This window comes from Triplophysa dalaica, chromosome 23, assembly GCF_015846415.1.
Source record: "Triplophysa dalaica isolate WHDGS20190420 chromosome 23, ASM1584641v1, whole genome shotgun sequence".
Taxonomy (NCBI): Eukaryota; Metazoa; Chordata; class Actinopteri; order Cypriniformes; family Nemacheilidae; genus Triplophysa; species Triplophysa dalaica.
The window spans coordinates 272,629-294,218 of record NC_079564.1 but is presented as its reverse complement, the minus strand read 5'-3'; the positions used below and the strand labels follow the sequence as shown (position 1 = coordinate 294,218).

Here is a 21,590-nt window from a genome sequence, read left to right as displayed (position 1 = left end):
TAGGATGGATCCTGACTACTAAAGAGCAGTGGAGAGCGAGGAGGGGGGCAGCCAGCTTGCGAAAGAGAGAGAAAGGAAAGCAGCAGCAGGAGAGGTACATCAATTCTCATTTCTTGAAGAAAGAAGCGTTCGCTGTCCGGGCGACGCCGCGAACAGCACGACCACATTGGCTTTCCAAACCGATGAGCGTTCTGCAGCTCCAGGAGAGACGAGGAACCCGCTGGCGTACACAGAGGTGGGCTGGGAGGGGGTCTGTGACCCTTGATTTTCACCAGGGGAGAGGTACGGGGGACGTGCAACAGACAGACGACTCTGGTAGTCTTGCCATTCACGAATTGATTCCATGCCATTGTCATAGCGATGTGAAGCCGTTCTCCGTGACTGGAGGAGGCAGGCTCCAATCAGCTGCTGAGGCACATCTGCTCTCTCCAAGCAAAACCGTTCTGTTGGGTTCTGGTTTCCACACTTTCTCCTGTCCGTCAGCATCTTTTCATTAGCCTTTTCTCCCGGTGTTGTTCCTCTCAGGCGACATCCTTGCGACTTTGAACTGTCGTTGTGTTTGGTTCGCATGGAATGACAACTGCTTTATCGGAGGCGGCAGGAGAGGTAACAGAGGGGGTACGTGAAGCAAGAGCGTGGATTATGTGAAACTGGAAATTGGTCCTGCGAAGAACGTTCAACAAAGCCTTGTTGCACACCTTAAGGGAGGACATTTCTTCTCTTTGCTCAAGCAGCGATTCACAGGACACAGCCCGCCGATGACAGCCATGAAGGGAGACTCGGAAGACAGCATCGAGAGCACCAGGCCGTCCAATCTTCAGGTGTTCGCCAACAGCTCCACGTTACATGGCATGAGCCACATTTTCGCCTACGGGCATATGACGTTCCGCCGCTTCCTGTGGACGCTGTCATTTTTGGGCTCTCTGGGGCTGCTGTTGTTCGTCTGCATGGACAGAGTTTACTACTACTTTGAGTTTCCTCACGTCACCAAACTGGACGAGGTCGCGGCGCCCAACCTCACCTTTCCCTCCGTGACCTTCTGCAACCTCAATGAGTTTCGCTTCTCGAAGATCAGCAAAAACGATCTGTACCACGTCGGAGAGTTGCTGGCTCTGCTCAACGAGAACTATCAGATAGCTAACCCACACCTGGCCGAGCCAGAGGTTCTTGCCTTGCTGAAGGACAAGGCTAATTTTGTCAACTTCAAACCCAAGTCCTTCAACATGACGGATTTCTACAACCGCACGGGCCACGATATCAACGAAATGCTCTTACAGTGCACCTTCAGAGGAGATTCATGCTCTCCTCTAAACTTCTCCACAGTAAGTGGCCTTTGTGGTAAAGTCTTTTGCTGAAGTTTGCAAAGTTTTGAATTACTCATGTTGAAGCATCGTTGGTTTAGAGTTGGTAAATAAGCTGCCACAAGGATTAGGAAAGTTTCTCAAGCTTTGTTTGGCAAGCTTTAAAGAAATGGCAAAGAATTGGAACCAAACATATTTATTCTCTGACTCCAATCTTAAAAATATTGAGTCCGTGGCATTTCTTGACCAAATTTAACTGTACAAATGAGCAAATAGAGGACCTTTTGACTCTTCTCATATTTAGAAAATAGAAATAAGGCCGTGGATTTATAGTTATTGTTTATTGAGACCAATAAGTAGTTCTTAGTTATACAAATAAACCAAAATAAATGAAAGTGGTAGATCCATGTAGAGATAATGGATTGATGTATTTAACAAAAGAGTACCTTTGCTTGCATTTTCAAATCACTGGACACAGAATATGTAAATTAGTAAACGTTAAGGGACAGTTCACCCCAAAATTTTTTTTTCATGAATTACTCGCCCTCAAGTTGTTTCAAACCTGTATGAATGTCTTTGTTTGCTTGAACACAAAGAAAAATATTTGGAAGAATGTTAGTAACTGAGATCTCTGGGGCACCATTGACAACCATCGTATAATTTTTTTCCCTGTTGAAGACAAAATGACACATTTTGAAGAATTAAGGAAAACAAATAGTTCTAGGGCACCTATGACTACCATTTAAAATTGTCTACTGTGGTAGTCAATGGTGCCTCATACATCTCAGTTGCTTGGGGTTACATGAGGTTGTGATATTCATGACTGGATTTAAATTTTGTGGGTGAACTAACTAACTGCATGTTTCTCTGGCATACATACAGCATGGACTAATACTCATTTGAAATTCATCACCTATATTCTGCTCATTGACAGTTTATTTAGGTCTGAGCACAAAAGCACATTCAGTACCTTCCTGAAAAAATGTAATTCCTAAGTAAACACTTGGCTTTAATGTGAACGGTTTTATAAAATGAGCTGCAATACAATAACTTTGTGCATAATGTCATAATATCAATTTCACTTTTGTTATGTTCTCAATGTCTGTGGTGTTTCTTCTGAAGGTGTGGTAATGTGGTCAAGTGGTTTGTTTTAATATGGTTTCAGGGCAGTTTTGACCAATGTTGCACTTGAATTTCGATTTATGTAACGTTCCGGATATCAAGTTAAATCTTGTTACTAAATCTAATTTCGGTTTGGGCACATGGAACAAATTGCTTCAGCATTCATTATGGTCTAGGGTAAAAAGATGCTTAACATTGAGGTTAATGTAGGCTCCCTCCCCCTGCTGTTTATGAATTTGCATACACAATATAGAGTAAACTTACACAATGTCTCGGAGGAAAAGTAATAGTTCACCCCCAAATTAAAATTTTGTCATCATTTACTCACCCTCAACTCAACCCTTTCTTCTACAGAACACAAAAGAAGATATTTTGAAGAATGTTGGTAACCGAACAATGGCGGTATACCCATTCTATTCGTAGACACGAAACCAATGCACATCAATGTGTACAGTTGTTGTTTTTTTACCGGCATTCTTGAAATATCATCTTGGATTGTTTTCAAGAAAAAAGAACTCCTACAAGTTTGAAAAGATGTGAGGGTGAGTAAATAATGACTTATTTTTCATTTCTGAAATTTCAGAGTGAAATCTTTTGCTCTGTGCTCCAAACTTGTTTATGTTTTTTACTTTTTTATTCTACTTTTTTGCAAAGGTTGAATTAGGGATGTAACGATTCAGCCAATTGAAAATCGATTTTATAAAATGGTCAGTTCTGGTCCTTGATTCTTAGTGGTTTAGCTGAGTTCTAAGCCGTCATAAAATAGCATGGTAACCCACTGCTTCTTGAGGCTTATTGCTTTAATAATATGTGATGATTTAAGCCGGTTGAGATGTTATTTGATTGTAATATATGTTTTGAACACGAGGGTCCGCTGTGTTTACTTGATATGCTGATATTTCTTAAAAGAAATTCAAGAAAAGCACAGACAAGGTCTTAGATGGTTTATTTTAAATATACTTGTGTATGATTTGTTTTACGTGAATTATAATTTGGTTTGAAATTGCAGTTAAATTTTGTTAATTGACACAGAAATATGCAGCATTTGAGAAATACTAAATAATAATTTTGTCTAAACTAATAAATCGTGAATGAATCGTATCGTGAATGAATTGTGCATCGCATTGTGAGCTGAGTGAATTCTTACAACCCTATGTTGAATGCATGATGTACAGTATTGTGTTGGTTTATTTGTGCAATGGTCTGTTCAAATTGAACTTGCTTTGAAAAGTATAGAGATTATTCTGTTTTAACATACTCAACCTTGAGGTTTTATGACTCGCCTCGATTTAAGACCGCATGAATAAGCGAGGTACAAAGGGGTCTTTAACTGGTCTAAAAGTGCAATTAACTGAGTGCAGATATTAGGTTCATTCTCTAAAGTTATTTTTATTCAAATTAGTGTTTTAGAAGATGGCTTTCAGACGATATACACATAAACGCTCAGTACCTGCTTTAAACAGCGGTGTTTTGTGAAGTTGTAGTTTAGGGAGAAGTTGGAGCTTAATGAGAATTAAGTGTACTTGGGAAAACTCAAACGGCATTATCATTGACCACAGCCCCCGAGATCCTCCAGCACTCCATCTTTATCCTGCTCTTAAGCATTCAGAAGCACAACCTCAGTAACTTGCAAACATCTGTTTTCAGCTGTGATCAAACTCCGCAATCGCTCTCCCTTGATTTTGAGCGCAATAACAGACACTGTACTTTTTTTAACATGGCTTTCTTCATTAACATGAGTGTTGCCTGGCAACAAGGCATCGCATTGCCACAGCAAATCATTCATGGGTAATTGCTATTGTTGTGCATGATAACAAACCCTCTGTATCGTAGTGAAGAGATGAGATTGGAGCAGGCACGTCTGTGTATGACTACATGGATGTATGTGTGTTTCTCTGAGGACGCAGCTTTATAAAGATTACTGTTGGCCATAAACGCTTAGGCACCCATCCCTATGTTCTCTGCATTAACCTCGGCGTTCCTGAAACACAAGTGCATGATGGCAGTGCATTAGATATTCCTGGCCATACACTGTGCGGTTTGTATTCATGTTGTATATACTGATCAGCATGTGTTCGCTTCCTTGTCTTGCTTGAGCAGGTGTGAGATGAAATCCAAACATTCATGACACATCTTTTAGTTAGTGAAACATTGTTTGGGTCTGCGCGGTAACAGAAGGTGTTGTGCCAACACAAGTCGATTATGATAACGGAGTTCTGAACGCTGGAAGTCAGAGTAACAGATTTATGTGGTGGTTTGCAGCACTGATCATATGAAGCACTGAAGATTCACACATTTATTGTACATTTTTTTTTTTTTTTTGAATTAAAAGTTTATTATAGGAGAGCGTTTTTTTTTGTTGATAAATCATCAGCGATATCTGTATCGGCCAATACCGATAACATTAACAACGACTGATATTGTATATACAGTATCTATGAAGGTGTAAATTATATGAAACAAAAGCATGTTGCTTTCTGTCTTGAGACCTGTTAGACATGTGGCTATTGAGTATTTTTTGGGGTTGCCCTGGAAGAACATCTATAATAAGTTTATCAAGTAAGATATGCTAGAAAAGTATGAAGGTTAAAGAATCTTCAGTCGTACAAAAGAGAACTAATTGTAACCTAGTTATTCTGCAGTCAGTGTTTTCAAATAAAAGCAGTTGTCCACTTTTTGCCTTTTGTTTCAGTCTCAGGAATTTTATATTAATATTTAGATACTGCTTATCGGTTATCGGCTTCCAATGCTAAAGAATTATCAGTTATCGGCCAAAATTTACATATCAGTGCATACCTAGTTTAGTTTTTTTATAGTTATTATCAACATGTCGTGTTTCTCAGATTTCTGGGAATGTTGATATTACACGCATTTGTTAACGTCACGCAGGCTTAGACGCAGAACAGGAATTCATCCCAGCTGCATGCCCTCTCTGCAAAACCCCGTCCTTTGAAAATGAATGTCTTTATTTACATTTACGCATTTGGCAGACGCTTTTATCCAAAGTGATTTACATTGAATTATACTACACACTGAATCGGAGTATGTGCAATCCCCTGGGATCCAACACATGACCTTGGCATTGCTAGCGTCATTCTTTATACTTGCGTGAGAGAACTATTGACAGACCGAGTGTTTCGGACTGCTTTTATCTGATGGCTCTATAAGCACAGGTAACTTCTTGACTCTGTTTTTGGAGTTCAAAGTGCATGTGTCGGCATACATTTACCTATTGTGACAATAGCCAGGGCATTTATCACAAAATACTGAACAGTTTAATCTCGATGTTGCATTTAAGCGATAATCCTCAAATGTTGTTTTATACTTATGATTTGTAGACTAAAAAAAAGATAAAAAAATGCAAATCTACTCCACATGATGTGTACTATTGTCAAAAGAATTCATAAGCATAGCATCTTTAAAGGGATAGTTCACCTTAAGATGTTCACCCTCATGTTGGGGCTGCACGGGTCAAATGATTATCACGATTATTTTGCTCAAAATTAAAGTTTTAATTGTTTTTAATTTCACTTCAGCGTGTTGTTAGGCCTATACTTTACAGATAATATTATCTACTGCCATTGAACTTCTTCAATAGGTATTTCAAAGCATACAATCAATCATCTTAACTCCAAAATTTGCATTTTGTAACCTTTGGTATGAGATCTTGTAACTTCATTTTATTTTTTATAAATCAGCAGTATTTGTCACCTCTGTATTTCAATAGTAGGAATGCTGTGAAAAAAACTTTTTTTTTCATTTCCTGTAAAGTGGCAGTTTAAAAGACTTTAAAAGATTTTCTGACCTTACTGGGAGTTTTGTGCTTGCTTTAAAAACATTTATATCACAACGATTATGCTCCATTAATTGTGGGAAGCATAAATCGTTATAACGATTAAAGTAGGATTAATCCTGCTGCCCTATCTCATGTCATTGCAAACTAGTTTGACTTTTGTTTCTTCTACAGAACATAAAAGAAGATATTTTGAAGAATGTTCGTTACCAAACAACATCGGCCCCTATTGACTTCCATTGTGTGGACACAAAACCACAGAGACATTTCTCACAATATCTTCTTTTGTGTTCCACTGAAGCAATTTATTATCAGCATACAGACTGCATTATTAAATACCAACCACAAGCTTTTCACACAGTCTTACGCTGTAGAAAACAGGTGCGATTTACACACCACAACATCTTATTCGGTGATCTGTCAGGTAATGAAGCATTTTATGTACAGTATTAATAAAAACACTGACAACATCTTTCATATCGTGCAGTTCAGTTAGTGGTACAGGTGTAGGACTGTGTTCAACAGAAATGTTTTTCAAGACAGAAAATACAATAAAAATATAGTTTTATCTAATGTTTGAATTGATCTGTGCTCAGAAATGCAGGACAAGATGTTTGAACCGGACATGATCCATCATGAAGGTTGTAGATATAATTTGCTTGTTGTTTTGGTGAGGTTAGATATGTCTCCGGCACGCTCTTGTGTGATGCACCTGTCCTTTGTTTCCTTCCACATTGAAGAAAAGGCTCTTCGCACTACACACAAACACATTATCTAATTGCCCCGTTCACGCTGCATCTGTAAAATCAAAGGAGAGAGAGGATCAACTTAATCACATAATGGAAGTCCTTAAATGCGTCTTTATAATGTTGCATTTAATTCAGAGTCAGAGAAGAAGCAAAGCAACAAAAGCACATGAACTCGTCATCATAAGCGCTCTGTTCTACCCATTGATATTGATGTAGTTTAGCTCTTGTAAGATTACTTGAAATTCAACATGAAGTTATTACATAGTTCACTTTTTTTTTCCATAAATCCGTTTTAAAATTTAATTCTTGCGCAAAGAAATTAGGAGGGTACACCTTTTGCTAATAGGCATTAAGATGTTTCATTGGAGCAGAGTTGGCCTGTGTTTGGAAATCAAGTAGCGTTTAGAAACTTTACGAGAACATTGGGGCACTTGAGGTTTGTTATTGTTGTACCACATTCACAAACTTTCTCTGTTAAACCTGACTTGGAAACTGTTTGGGATGATGGTAGCTGCTAAAATCTAAACAGGTTTCTTCTCTGAACCCAGACCATTTGATCATTATTCATCTCGACCTGCTGTGAAGATTCAGTTTTCTTTGAGTTGAGATTTACCCCGTTTTTTATTTTTCACACGCCAGCGATTGCTGCAGGTCCTTTGAGACATCGGTGGATTCCAGTGGATTATAATAGAGAAGAAGAAGAACCTCTTCTGCTCCTGCAAGGAAGCGTTTCTCCAAAGACAATTCTGTTTGTCCTCTCATGATAGTCAAAGTTTTGGCAGAAGTGCTGCTGGGAAACAGACGACATTCATGACGTTATGAAGCTTCAGGGAAATGCTGTTGTCCATCTTTTTAAACCCTGTGAAGGCCCCGTTACAAACGAGTCGTGGTGGTCTAACCCCTCGATCCCATTTCCAGCGACATGATCCCATTCATTTCAATGTAGAGATGACCACTTCTGGCGACAGGAGCAGTCGTAACCGTTGGCAACCGGATGGGCATATCTTGCGACGTGACAAAGTTGAGGAAATCTTCAACTTCATGCACATGAAGAGCTACTTTCAGAAGCGACAATCAATAGGAAGAGCTAACGTGGTCAATGGATGTCGTCACTCAGGCAACCACTCGTCGCTTATAATCTGAACGCAGCATAAAGATGCAGTTTTGGCAGGAACATGAACGCTTAATATAAAATAAAATAAAAATAAATTCTGGGTCAACTTACCTTCAAATATGTTGCCCATTAGCAACATTCTATAGCAAGTAATGCTGGGTGTGATGCAAACATGTTGTCAATGTTTCATTGTATCGAACAGTTTGTCTGCGCTCTGATGCAGTGTTTGTAGCTGTGAGTCACACTCACGAGAGGTTTTGTCGCATTATTTTCCCCACAGGTGTTTTGCAAACGGGGCTCAAACAATTAGAATTGAGAGTTGTGAGTATCTATAGTATAATGCTGCTTTAACGCTGCCTCCGGGGTGAATTATAGCCTTGCAGAGATGCTTTATTTGTGCCCTCAGTGACACACACTCACTGATTCTGGAACAGCTTGTAGAGAGTGAATTATGGTCTGTTGTGGCAACCTGATGTACAGTTACTGTTTGTTGCTGAAACTCTTCATTTATTTATCCTGCTTGACAACATCACAAACATTCAGCTAAGAGCAACGAAGGGCAACTCCTTTCTCACTTCTACTAGGATAATGGCACAGTATCTTTGTGTTATACTTCCTGTGGTGCTCATGTCTTACTGCAGGTTGTGGGTTCAAAGCCTAGGGAACAGATATTTTATAGATATATAGACGGTTTCATCTTTACAATATAAACAAACATTACTGCACATGAGCACTTTTGTGACCCCCAACTGAACGTTCCGGTATACATTCACAAACAATTGAGCGCATGTAGATTATTTCTGATAACCATCAAAAGAAAGTGAGAAGAAGCTTTACTTGACTAAACTTGTCTCTCCAATATATTGACTTTAGACAGCGATACCAAGCTCAACCGCTAGATGTCAGTGTACCATACGCTTTCTTTAAAGTGTCACAAATCCTCCTTTCTGCTACATTCTACCTCAGTCGTTTTTGAAAAATGCTATTAAAATGGGCATGACACTGTGAAAACCGGAGAAGGTTCTGTCATGGGAGACGGGCGCTCCTATCACAAGGCGCTGTCATGAATAATTAGCAGAAATGTCTTCTCACATCCTTTGACGTTGATGAGGATTTTTTGCAAAAAAGAGAGAAATCAACTAGTTTCTCTACATTAATAACTTAGTTGCTAACATTGTTTTCTATGATGTGCAACACAACCAACTTTGTTTACATCTAAATAAATGTTGTTTAGTGTTTCGTGACTCCATACATGCGACCAAACTACAGGACCCATTAGACAAATTGTTCATTTAATACATTTTTACTTATTTATATTTCATTTATTTTAAAATAGTAAAGTTGTATCATTAGACACTAGCCAAACACAAACCGTAAGTTAACTGGTGATCAGGCTTGTGTGCGTCCGATGAAACGGTCTATACAGTATTGTTATGGGTAAAATAAACTGTTAGTGTGATAGAAAAAAAACAATGATAATAAATCTCTCTTATGCTATTTTATCTTATAAATATTAAATAATGTATTATTAACAGTTTGTTTTCTAAATATTTTGCTGCTAGGCAAGGCAAGGCAAGGCAATTTTATTTATATAGCACATTTCATACACAGTGGCAATTCAAAGTGCTTTACATAGAAGAAATTAAAATAATAAAAAGAAATAAGAGTAATTAAAACAGTTTATAAAAGTAAAATACAGTACAGTACAGACAGTCGGACGAACATTGGCAACAGTGCTCATTCATTAAATGCATAGCTAAACAGATGCGTTTTGAGTCTGGATTTGAAAGTGACTATTGTAGGAGCACATCTGATCTCCTCTGGAAGCTGGTTCCAGCTGCGGCTGGCATAATAGCTAAAAGCAGATTCGCCATGCTTTGAGTGAACCCTTGGTATTTCTAGCTGATATGATCCTAGTGATCTGAGTGATCTGTTGGGTTTATATTCATTGAGCATATCTGCAATGTATTGAGGTCCTAGGCCATTGAATGATTTATATACCAGTAATAATACTTTAAAATCAATCCTAAATTTAACTGGGAGCCAGTGTAAAGACCTGAGGACTGGTGTGATATGTTCATATTTTCTAGTTCTGCTCAGAATCCTGGCGGCAGCGTTCTGTATGAGCTGCAACTGTCTAATGGTCTTTTTGGGAAGGCCAGTGAGGAGTCCGTTACAGTAATCCACCCTGCTGGTGATGAAAGCATGAACAAGTTTCTCTAAGTCTTGTCTGGAAACAAAGCATCTAATTCTTGCAATATTTTTCAGATGGTAGTATGCTGATTTGGTTATTGCTTTGACATGACTACTGAAACTAAGGTCTGACTCTAGTGTCACACCAAGATTCCTGACTTGATTTTTAATTGTTTGACCCCTAGAGTGAAGGTATGCGTTCACCTTGAGAACTTCATCTTTGTTTCCAAATGCAATTGCTTCAGTTTTGTCTTTGTTTAATTGAAGAAAGTTTTGACACATCCAATTGTTGACTTCATCGATGCATTGGCACAGGGAGTCAATGGGGCTGTAATCGTTAGGCGATAGAGCTAAGTAGATCTGTGTGTCGTCTGCATAGCTGTGGTAAGCAATTTTGTTCTTTCTCATTATTTTGCTCATTGGGAGCATATACAGGTTGAACAGGATTGGCGCAAGAATTGAGCCTTGAGGGACTCCGCATGTCATGGATGTCCACTCAGACTTATGATCTCCTATACTCACATAATAACCTCTCCCATCTAAGTATGACCTGAACCATTTTAGGACTATCCCAGAAAGCCCCACCCAGTTTTCCAGCCTGTCAAGAAGTATGTTATGATCGACAGTGTCAAATGCAGCACTGAGGTCGAGTAGTATCAGCACTGATAATTTGCCTGAATCAGTATTTAAGCGAATATCGTTTATTATCTTTATGAGCGCTGTCTCTGTGCTGTGATGTGGTCGGAAACCAGATTGAAAATTGTCAAAGTATCCATTCGCGCATAAGAATTTATTCAGCTGATTGAAGACAACTTTTTCAATGATCTTGCCTATGAAAGGAAGATTTGAGATCGGTCTATAGCTGCTTAATATGGTCTTATCCAGATTGTTCTTTTTCAGGAGGGGCTTTACAACTGCAGTTTTCAGGGAGTTTGGAAAACTCCCAGAGAGAAGTGAGGCATTTACCACTTCTAGAAGATCTGCTTCTAAGCTGTTTAACACACTTTTGAAAAATGATGTGGGAAGGGTGTCAAGAGAACAGGTTGATGTTTTAAGGTGTTGTACGGTTTCTTCCAAAATTGTGCCATCAATTTCTTTGAAGTCAGACATAGTAACAACTTTCTCAGGTGGTTTGATTATCTGTCTAACCCCAGGGCAACTCAAGGATGTGCTGATCACCTTTCTGATATTATTGATTTTCTCACAGAAGAAAGAGGCAAACTCACTGCACTTGTTGTCTGAGAGCATTTCACTGGGAATCTGGTTTGGCGGGTTTGTCAGTCTCTCTACAGTAGCAAAAAGAGTGCGTGTGTTGTTTAAATTACTGTTTATAATATTTGAGAAGAAAGTCTGTCTAGCTTTGCCTAGTTCCATATTAAAAGCATGTAGGCTGTCTTTGTAGATGTTATAATGGACTACAAGTTTTGTCTTCCGCCATATGCGTTCTGCTTTTCTGCATTGTCTTTTCATATTTTGCACTGCTGTTGAGTTTCTCCAAGGTGCTTTTTGTCTGCCACTCTTCTTCCTGACTTTCACAGGAGCAATATCATCAATTACAGTTTTAACTTTTGAGTTAAAGGAATCAAGGAGAAAATCAACAGAGTCTGCAGATATGCTTGGTGTTAAGGATATAGCCTTCATAAATAGTACACTAGTGTTCTCATTTAAGCATCTCTTCTTGACAGACACAGACCTAGCTTCAGTGGCAGGAGAGATCAATATATCAAAGAAAATACAGAAATGATCAGACAGTGCTAAATCCTTGATAACAATCGATGAAATGTTTAGACATTTGCTACGCAAATGTCTATAGTGCTTTAAGGTATTTAAAGGAATGCTGTATATTTGTCACCATACATTATCTTGCATTTACTGATGTTGAATATGGGTTTTATTGTCTTGTCTTGTAAACTGAAACATTTGTTGTTTCTATTAAACATAAGTTGTTGCAAATTTTTCAAAAAGTTGACCAGGAATTATGTCAAGAGGACATTGTTGGCTTACAGATGAGGGGCAATTTATGATGGTCTTCGAAGTATCGGGTAGAATTATAAATGGATCAACATGTGTTGTCATCATTTAACAGCAAAAATGAGTTGAAAAATTGTTTACAATAAGGTTGTATTTGTTAACATTAATATCAGCTAATGTGAACTAAAAATTAGCAATAATCGTCATTTGTTAATTGTGTTCATTGTTTATTAACCCATGTTAGAGACACATTTTTATAAATGTAACAATTAGCATAAACTGAGATTATTAACTGTTGTAAAATGATTGTTTGTTGCTGGTTTATGTTTGATAATGTAGAACAATGATGTTAACAAATGCAATCTTTATTGTCTGTTCTGTTCTGTTCTGTTGTCTGATCTGTTCTGACTCTTTTCTTCTCTACTCTTTTCTTCTCTATTCTAAAAAAAAAAAATGTATGAATGAATGGTTCCGTATACTGTGTTAGGCTATATGAGACCAGTCTTCTTTTTGATTGCACTTATGCTTTTGTTGTACTTATGCTGTCCTAATTGCTTCCATTATCTACCCCACTTGTAAGTCGCTTTGGATAAAAGAATTGTATTGTGAATGGTCACCAAGTAAGTGTTAATGTTATGATATGAATTAAATCTTATCTTATTAAATTATTATATTTTTATTGTTGATGATCATTTATCACATTTTATAATGTGGTCTTGTGGTATGATGACTGAATGTGAGACATTTACGGCAAACCAGTCTGCAGAAAATTGTCAAGAAATGATTTGAATCCAAATGCCGCATTGGCAGAGAGCATAAGCAAGTCTTTAAAACATGTTTGTTGAGATTTTACTGAAAAAGCTTCTGTGCTCATGATGTCATCCTCCCGCAGCTCACTGCCTGCTCTAATCTCTCTTCTCCATCCCATCCATCCTGCTCGCAGTCGTCTAATAGATCTGATTCACAAACACTCATATTAATGGATTTCATGCCAAGACATTACATTGATTCTCTGTGCAACCGTGTCTAAATGTGTTAACATTCTACATTGATATTCATTTCCTAAACCAGCAGTATTTCATCCATTTTATTTGTGTGTTTTTATAAATGTATAATCCATATGATGTCATGTGAATGTACAATAAATCATGGTGGTTTTGCGGTGAGATTTAAGTCATGTGTGTCAGCTGCAGATTTTGATCTTTTGTCACACAAGAACATTTCTCTGTACGGTGAAGACTAGCACAACACATTCACAAGTTCAGTTGATCTTTTGGGCATGTGAAGTGTTGCTTTGTGTTTCTTAAACGTTTGGGGATGTTAAGAAAAGATTGTGGCTTTAGATCAGGTCTAGCTGCTGTGTATTCCTGGATGAGGACTGTAACAAACACACCTATCAAACACCCATTTTTAGCCCATTGACCATTCCATATTTGACTGGACATTCAGCGTCGTCGTCCACTTGTCTTAATGGTGATATTTATTCTGGCTGATTTGCATCCAGCCGAGCGTGGAATTCTTCATTTTTTTTAATCACACACTCTCATTCGCTCAATTTGAAGGGCACATTCAGATTATAACTGCACACTGTGATCTGGTGATTTTCTGAACTCTCCTTCTGTCAGGGAGGAAGCAGTCAACCCAATTACAGGCTGTGATCCAGTCTCTCTTGAATGAAGACAACATCTAACATCTATTGTCTGGTTCGGAGGCCTATATCGACCGGGGGATGAAGTTGTAATGAGAAATGATGCAACTGCAGAGACTTTCCTTTGATGTGGGTTAATGTGTATTAGGGATGAACCGAATGTCCGGAATAATAAAGAGAAAGAGAGAGAGTTAATGTTGAATGACACTTTTTAATGAAGTGTTTTGCTGTAGGGGAACAGTGTACAATACATTCTTTCAGCAGTCAGTTATAGGCTATTCATGTTTTGTTTTAATTTAATTGTTTCGCTCAGTTTTATTTGACGTTATATTGTATTATATTGAAAAGCAAGAAAAAATATAAAAAACCCATTTTGACCATTGAATAAACTGAATAGTGAAAAAGTGGCCTAAATAAATAGAAGAAATGCAAAAAGCCATGTTCGGTATTAGGCCTTCGGCCAAGAATATTTATTTGGTTGCAGCCCTGGTGCGTATCACAAGAGTGCATTGAAATCTAACATTGTGTGACTGTGTCCAAAGAAGAATATTGAGCTTAATTAAGAAAGGAATTCACTTCTGAATGTAAATGTTATGTGAATGTAAAACAGACTGCGGTTAAGCACTGAATATACACTTTTGTGTGTGTGTATGTGTATATATTCATAATGATATTATTTTTTTTGGGCTGTAACAATTAAAATCAATTAAAATATGTGATGATTCAAACCGGTTGAGATGTTGTTTGAAACGCAATGCATGTTTTAAACTGCAGGGGCCGCTGTGTTTACTGCAATCTTATGTTATCTTAAATGTAAAAAAATCCTAGAAAAGCACAAACAAAGTCTGATTTTGTTTTTATTCATTTTGCATTTTAAGGCAGTCGTGGCCTAATGGTTAGAGAGTCAGACTCGTGATCAGAAGGTTGCTGATTTAAACCTCAGGGCCAGCGGGTAACAACTGAGGTGCCCGTTGAGCAAGGCACCTAAGCCCTACGTGCTCCCCGAGTGCTGCAGTGATAGCTGCCCACTGCTATGTGTGTTCACAACTCTCTGGATGGTTAAAAGCAGAGGTCACATTTCGGGTATAAGTCACCATACCTGACAAATAGGTCACTTTCACTTTATATTTATTTTATTTGGAATACTTTTAAAAAATTGCAGTTAAGTTTTATTATTTGACATCAAATATATTTTATTTTACAAAAAATGGACAGCATTTGAGAAATAATAAAAGGGCAGTTTTTCATTTCTTGTTTGTCTCAACTCATACTGTAGACTGTGAATGAATCGTATCGTGAGCTGAGTGAATAATTACATCTCTATTATTTTACAATAAATTACGTTAGTTTAGATCTAGTTTGCTATGATAATTCACATGCGCTTGAGGCTTGTTATATTTGTAAAACGGCTGGTTATGAAGTAATCTACTATGAGAGGACAACTTTCCAAGACGGAGCGCTAGTGATGGTCTTCATCAGTCCAGGTCCACATCCTTGAAAAATGGGCTCCTGTGAAGCTCTTCTCTGGTGAACTGTGTCCTCTCTCATAGACGACCTCACAGTTGAAATGGTCACTGTAACAAAGTTCAGATTTTTCAATGGACTGTGTTTCGATTCGCTCCATTGGTGCAGGAAACGAGAGTCATTTCTGATGAGGTAATAAGGATCTGGAGGTGGAATGGAAACATTAATTGTTCAGAAAGGTTGAGCTGATCTGATATGGCTTTGTCTTTAGCATGATTAGTTCCTTAATGATGGTTAGAATGTGTCCATTCCTTCTCCAGATAGAAATCTCCAGATCTACAGACCAGCATTGGTTTCCAGTAACTCAGAATCTGTGATTAGATTAGATCTGTTGTCTCTGATGTCTGAATCATGAGTTTACAAACAGGACTAATGCTCATATCCTAAATGTGATGTGTAGGTGTGTGTTGGAAAAGTAACAACATGACTTTACTTACTAACCTTAAGTGTTGTAATGGCAAGACTGTCTTCAATTCTAAAATGTAATTTCCTAATATTACAATTATCCAAATTTAATGGAGATCTGGTATACTTGTAACACTCAATAACTAATGCACTGGCATATCAGGTTTGTGTGTGTACGGTTCAAGAGCTGTTAAAGTAATTGATACCTTCAGTGTTTTAGTGATGGAGTGTAATGTCATTTAAAATACATTTATACCATGGTCTGTTTGAACACTGGATTCTGATTGGCTGGACGGTGTGCATTAAAAGCATTTAACGCACTGGTAACTCCAATCAGTTTAATTGCATTTAAAATTAACTGACAAAATAAAAAAATTCACCTGTATGTTCTAAAATGACACCGTAAACATCAATAAAAGCTTTAAATTGACAAATAACAATGGTAATCCACGGCCAGCCGGATTTTAATGCACTTCGCGGAGGCAACCGCTTAGCATCGGAGGGTTCTTCGCTTCGCTAGCCGTGCATTATCCCTTACTTAAATCAATGGGTTTCATTCATTAAAAACAAGCAGAACATTTTTTGTGTATACGGTTATTAAAATCGGTTTGACGAAAATCTTTGGATTCATGAAAATATTAGTATTTTCAAAATGTTAGTTTTTACGAAAGAAATGTTTTCCATAACGTGTGTAAACCGTGCATAAAACTGCACATAACGTTCAGTATTCTTTTAGACAAACTGATGAAGCAGCATTTTGATGGACTATGTAGGCCTATCATAATGATATTTCACTAAAAATCTTCGTGCGAATTCACAGCTTGAATTGAACATTTTCAACTTGCCGATTTGAGTTATTCACATCGCCTGCCGCAAGTTTGCGTCTATGTGCGTCTTTGCATTGACTTGGTATGTAATTTACTCGCGGGTTTGATGTGAACACAGCATAAGTGTTGCGGATATTGTAGATCTACAGAATAATGCTAAATCCATCCAATTATCTGGTCGTTTCAGAAGAGCCCCATTATTGTATCTGACTAAAACGCTTTGGTGGACTCAGTTTAATTGTTGAATTTATTGAAAACTGAAAAACTGAAACGGTACGTTTTTTTGGACAAGTCTTGCTCACGTCTTCTAAAGTTGTCTATAATTTCTGCATGTTTTCCGTTAACAGGTGCTTAATGACATTCATGTTTTTTTACCAAATGAGATTTATACATTGTACGTATACATTTTCTTTTGATTTATTAGGCTTTTTTTCTTACAGATTTTTACAGTGTTTAAGAGTAGAATTAGTTTCAGTTTTGTTTGATATTTTTTCTACTGTAGCTTGTTTATAGACTGTTTAGTTGGACACACGCACCTGACCTGAAGTAAACTTCCCCTCTGTGTTTGTTATTATATTATTATCATTTTATTGTATAGTATGTATAATATTGAATGCATATTAATTTAGAAACAAACGTATATGATAATGCAATGTTAGTGTCTTTGGATAAAAGCGTCTGCCGAATGCATAAGTGTAATGTAATGTCATTTTATGCAAGGAAATGCAAAAAGTTAAGTTTGCACCACGATAGCGTGCATGTGCAGTAAGACTTTTGTTTCTTTGAAACCGTCTATAGTACAATCACTGGTTACATACGTGTTATTTATGGACCTGATTTGGTAACAGTACAGCAGTTTAGTTTAAATACTTCATATATCATACATCAGATGGATGTGTTTTGTATCAACTGTGTAGAAAGCATTACTGTAAAACACTCCTGGTTGAGGTGCAGGGTAACATGGGCCTTTGTGTGCTTGTTAATTGAATTGAATCTGACTCGGATCAGTTTAATAAATGTAATTGACACAGTTAATGCCTGCTGACCTGTCCAACATGCCCAGATTTTAAAAGCTTTAGGCTAAGCCTTTTCCTAATGAGCCCAAATCGAGCAGTTTTACAGTCGTCCCTGGCCTCGCCGGTATATTTCAGCAGCGTTTAATGCAATGAAAACCACCTTTGAGATTTAAGGTTACCGAGTAGCCCTAGCTGCAGATTTAATGATCTTTAGGCCGCTCGCTCTTCTTTTGGAAGGGGGTAGAATAGCTCACATTGTGTTCTGGATCAATGTCATCAATGGTCTTTACTGTGATGAGATGGTGTTTTCTCAGTGACGTTGGACTTGTGGGAGCGCAGATGAACATCAGGGAGCGGTTGACATCTGAAGTCGTCTCTGTGCCAGCGTTTATCTGCACATTCTTTCCTAATAGTTGCCACCGGGCTGATGAAGCTACATCTCTATTGTGTGATTGTGTTGACACCTAGTGCTCGAACAACTTGCGCTTGTGCATTTTTCAACATCTGCTTACTGTCAAAACATGTTGTGCATGAAATCTTATCGCAATAATTGCAGCGGCTTTTGATGCTAGAATTGCAATAACAATCCACAGTGATGATGTTCTCATTATCGTGTTTGATTCTGTGCACACTTAAAGAGAGAGAGTTCACCCCAAATGAATTCATCTCATGTCATTCAAAACCTGTATATATCCACTTCTGTGGAATACAAAAGAAGATATTTTGAGAAATGTGTCCATACAATGTGCTTCAAAATGTAGTTTTTGAGGTGAACAGTAACTAACTATTTTATTGTGTGAAATTTGCATTGTGCGTTTATTTTTTCTTCCATTCCCTCGCTGAATTTGTTATTTACATGAATGCTTTATATGTTATAAAATGTATGTTAATTGTTACACAATTCAGGGTTACAGGAGCAGGTTTTCTGCTCTGAAGATGATCGTGGTGTTGTGCGGTAGATCTTCGGAAAGCTTTAAAAAATATTTAATTGTTTTTAGTCATGCATTGTTTGTTGTGAACAAAAATAAGATGTTGTTTACTTGCATACAGTTGACATTTTGGTAAACATTCAATATGGCTGAGGGGAAAATGGGTTTAAGGAAATGTGTGTTGATTTCACCTGCACGTCCTGACACCTGGGGGTATTTAGTGCTTAAATCTTGACAACAGAAATACCCGTGAAGCTCACAAAGAAACAGGACTTCCACTCAAATGTATTTTATCTCTGAAAACACATTGCACAATAAATACAAGGTAAAGTATGGCATAGAGATGCAAGCGCTGTCGGATTAAACATTTAAGCAAAACTTGGGCTGTTTGCGGGTTTGGTGAACATGACTTGATGAGCGCTATCGTGCTTAAACATGCAACAAAGATGAATTGAAAGTCTTTCTGAATTCTTTATACGCTTCAAATGGAGACCGCTAATTACTCACGTCTGGAACAATGAGTGCCGCTCGCAAACTGCAAGGTCACGGACAAACAGTGACGTGTTGAACAAGCTCGTAGATTTTTATTAATGCCCTCAAAGCACTCGATAAATATCCGAGCCTGCTTTCTCATGTAGCAACCCATGCTTCAGTCATCAGATAAAAATCAAATATACTGAGGCACACGGTTGCCATGGCAACGGCACACATTTTCCGACAGTCGGCGATGAGCTTTATTCAGTCACAGTTTTATTTCAGTACTAATGGTCTTATCAATAGGCACTTTTTGTATGACAGCCGTCTCGCTTTTTCACGTGAAACAATGCGTGAAGAACATTTATGTTTTAATGCTGGACGTACGTCAGATAATAAACTTTTAATGCATGAGAAAAAAAAAATGAAAATTTAAGAGATGCGATGGCTGTTCCTCAGACGGGTGTTTAATACTGGCTTTATGGAAGCTGAGCGCAGATTTGTGTTCTGTCCTGTAGATCGTGACAGGAGCGAGATGGGCCGTATCAGTCACTTTTATTCTGCGGTTGAGGTCACATTGAGCCGTTTATATAATGTTGCCATGAGAACAGTGAAAAGCATCGCAATGGTTTTAGTCCCAGGTACGGAAATACGCAGTTATAATGACTTCTGAAACCAAACTGTTCCAAAAGCGTGTAGAAGAACATCTTTCCTTTTATAGGAAAGGTTAGGGGTGAGGAGTTTATAGTGTACTCTGTTGACGTTAAATGGCAAGAAGAAGAAGTTTCTTGGAAGGGACGGATGATTATTCTGAAGTTCCTATCAAATCTAACTTATCTCCTTTTTTTTCTGAGGATGCGGTGAAGCAACTTTTTTTGGCATGGTAGATTGAATCTATTTTGATCATTTGAAAATGTTCATTTTGGTCTAAAAATCTATCTAAAAAACTGATCCAGCTGCATCATGGCCAGTTCTTGTTTACAGTTAGAAAAGTACATACCGTTTTAATTGATATAATTATATATACAGAAGAGAAGTGGGGAAACTTTGGAAAAGAATGGAATCCTCTCATGATAAAGATCTAATGCGATGCTCGTCACTGTTTCTCTCTGCTGTTCTTCTGTTTTGATGATGATTAATGTTGTCAGACATCTGCAGTAATAGCCAGAAGAACACCAACAGGTAAAATAATCATGGAAATAGTCGTATTTCTTTTGTATTTGTAATATTGCAGTTCTTTTTGCTTATAGTTATTCAAAGCTGTGTATTTAAATCTATACTTGTAACTTTGCATTAGTTATCTGGACTTGTGGAAAAACATTTTAAGCGCATTCGAATTAAGTTTTTATATAAAGCGAGACCTTCCCTAAAAATGGAAGTGCTGTCATCATTTACTCCCCCTCTTGTCATTGTAAACCTGTGTGATGAACTTTCCTCTGCAGAACACGAAAGAAGATATTTTGAAGAAGGATGGTAACCATACAATGGCGTTTCTCATTCACTTCTATTATATGGACACAAAACCAAGTCAATGGGGACCGCCACCAACATTCTTTAAAATATCGTCTTTTGTGTTCAGACATTTTTGGGTGAATTATCCCTTTAGGAATAATTAGTACAATTTAAATAATGCACTTATAGAACATCATTACCCATGTGAAAAAAGTCTAATATTGTCAACTGCAGAGACCATTGCAGATTTTCATTCTAGGTGTATATCTGAATTTTAGCAAAATCAAAGCTCAGGAGTCACAAAGTCACCCAAAAGCGATGTGAAAGACTGACAGCATGACAAGACACATGTCAAGGGTGGTAAAAATTCCATAAAAGAACTTTTCCTGAAAACATGTACCAATATTACTGTTGTATCACTTAAAAGTGAATCTGAACTTTGCAGTATTTGAGGTCTGAACAAATACAGAGCATCATTTCTGTTATTTTCACCTGTTTCTCCAGTTTTCATTTTCTGCAGAGAAATGCAAATAGAAACATTGCTATATTTTTATTTGGTAGAAATATTGTTAGTAGTTCACAGAATGTAACAAAAATAATCATTCGACCAAAAACATACCTGTAAATAATTCAGAAAAGCTGAAAATGGTCTTTGAAATGGTTCCAGCATTTTTGCTGTGGCTGTGTATTGTCTTTAAATTTTTTAAATGATTAAACTAAATATTTTACTGTAAGCTACTAAAACACGTGATAATAGTAAAGCTAATAAAAGAAACAATGTGCATTGAGAAAAGCTCATAATTGCAGTGAGAGCTGGTGTGAGAAGCAGTCATTTCATCATGTGAATTGCTGACTCGGGTCTAAGGGGAGATCTTTTCCAGACCATAAATTAGGCAGCGACTCTTCTACCCTCAGCCGTATTTTCTGATGTACGGAGAGCCATTAACTGTCACACATATGCACCGCTACCTGCGTCAAAGTCTTAATGACTGTAGATTTAGAGTCCGTGGGGGCATCGGGTGCAGAATGTATTAATTGATTCATCATCGCACAGCTACATAGGATGCTTTTG

General features: G+C 37.6%; 1 protein-coding gene across 1 annotated transcript in view; it reads left to right on the top strand.

The window, feature by feature from the left end:
* Positions 1-21,590, top strand: part of asic1c (acid-sensing (proton-gated) ion channel 1c) — a 68,564-nt gene continuing 46,974 nt past the window's right edge. Inside the window, exon 1 of the mRNA XM_056738034.1 lies at positions 1-1,322. Coding sequence (XP_056594012.1) covers positions 759-1,322 — 564 coding nt within the window. The 5' untranslated portion in view covers positions 1-758. The remainder of the gene's footprint in view (positions 1,323-21,590) is intronic.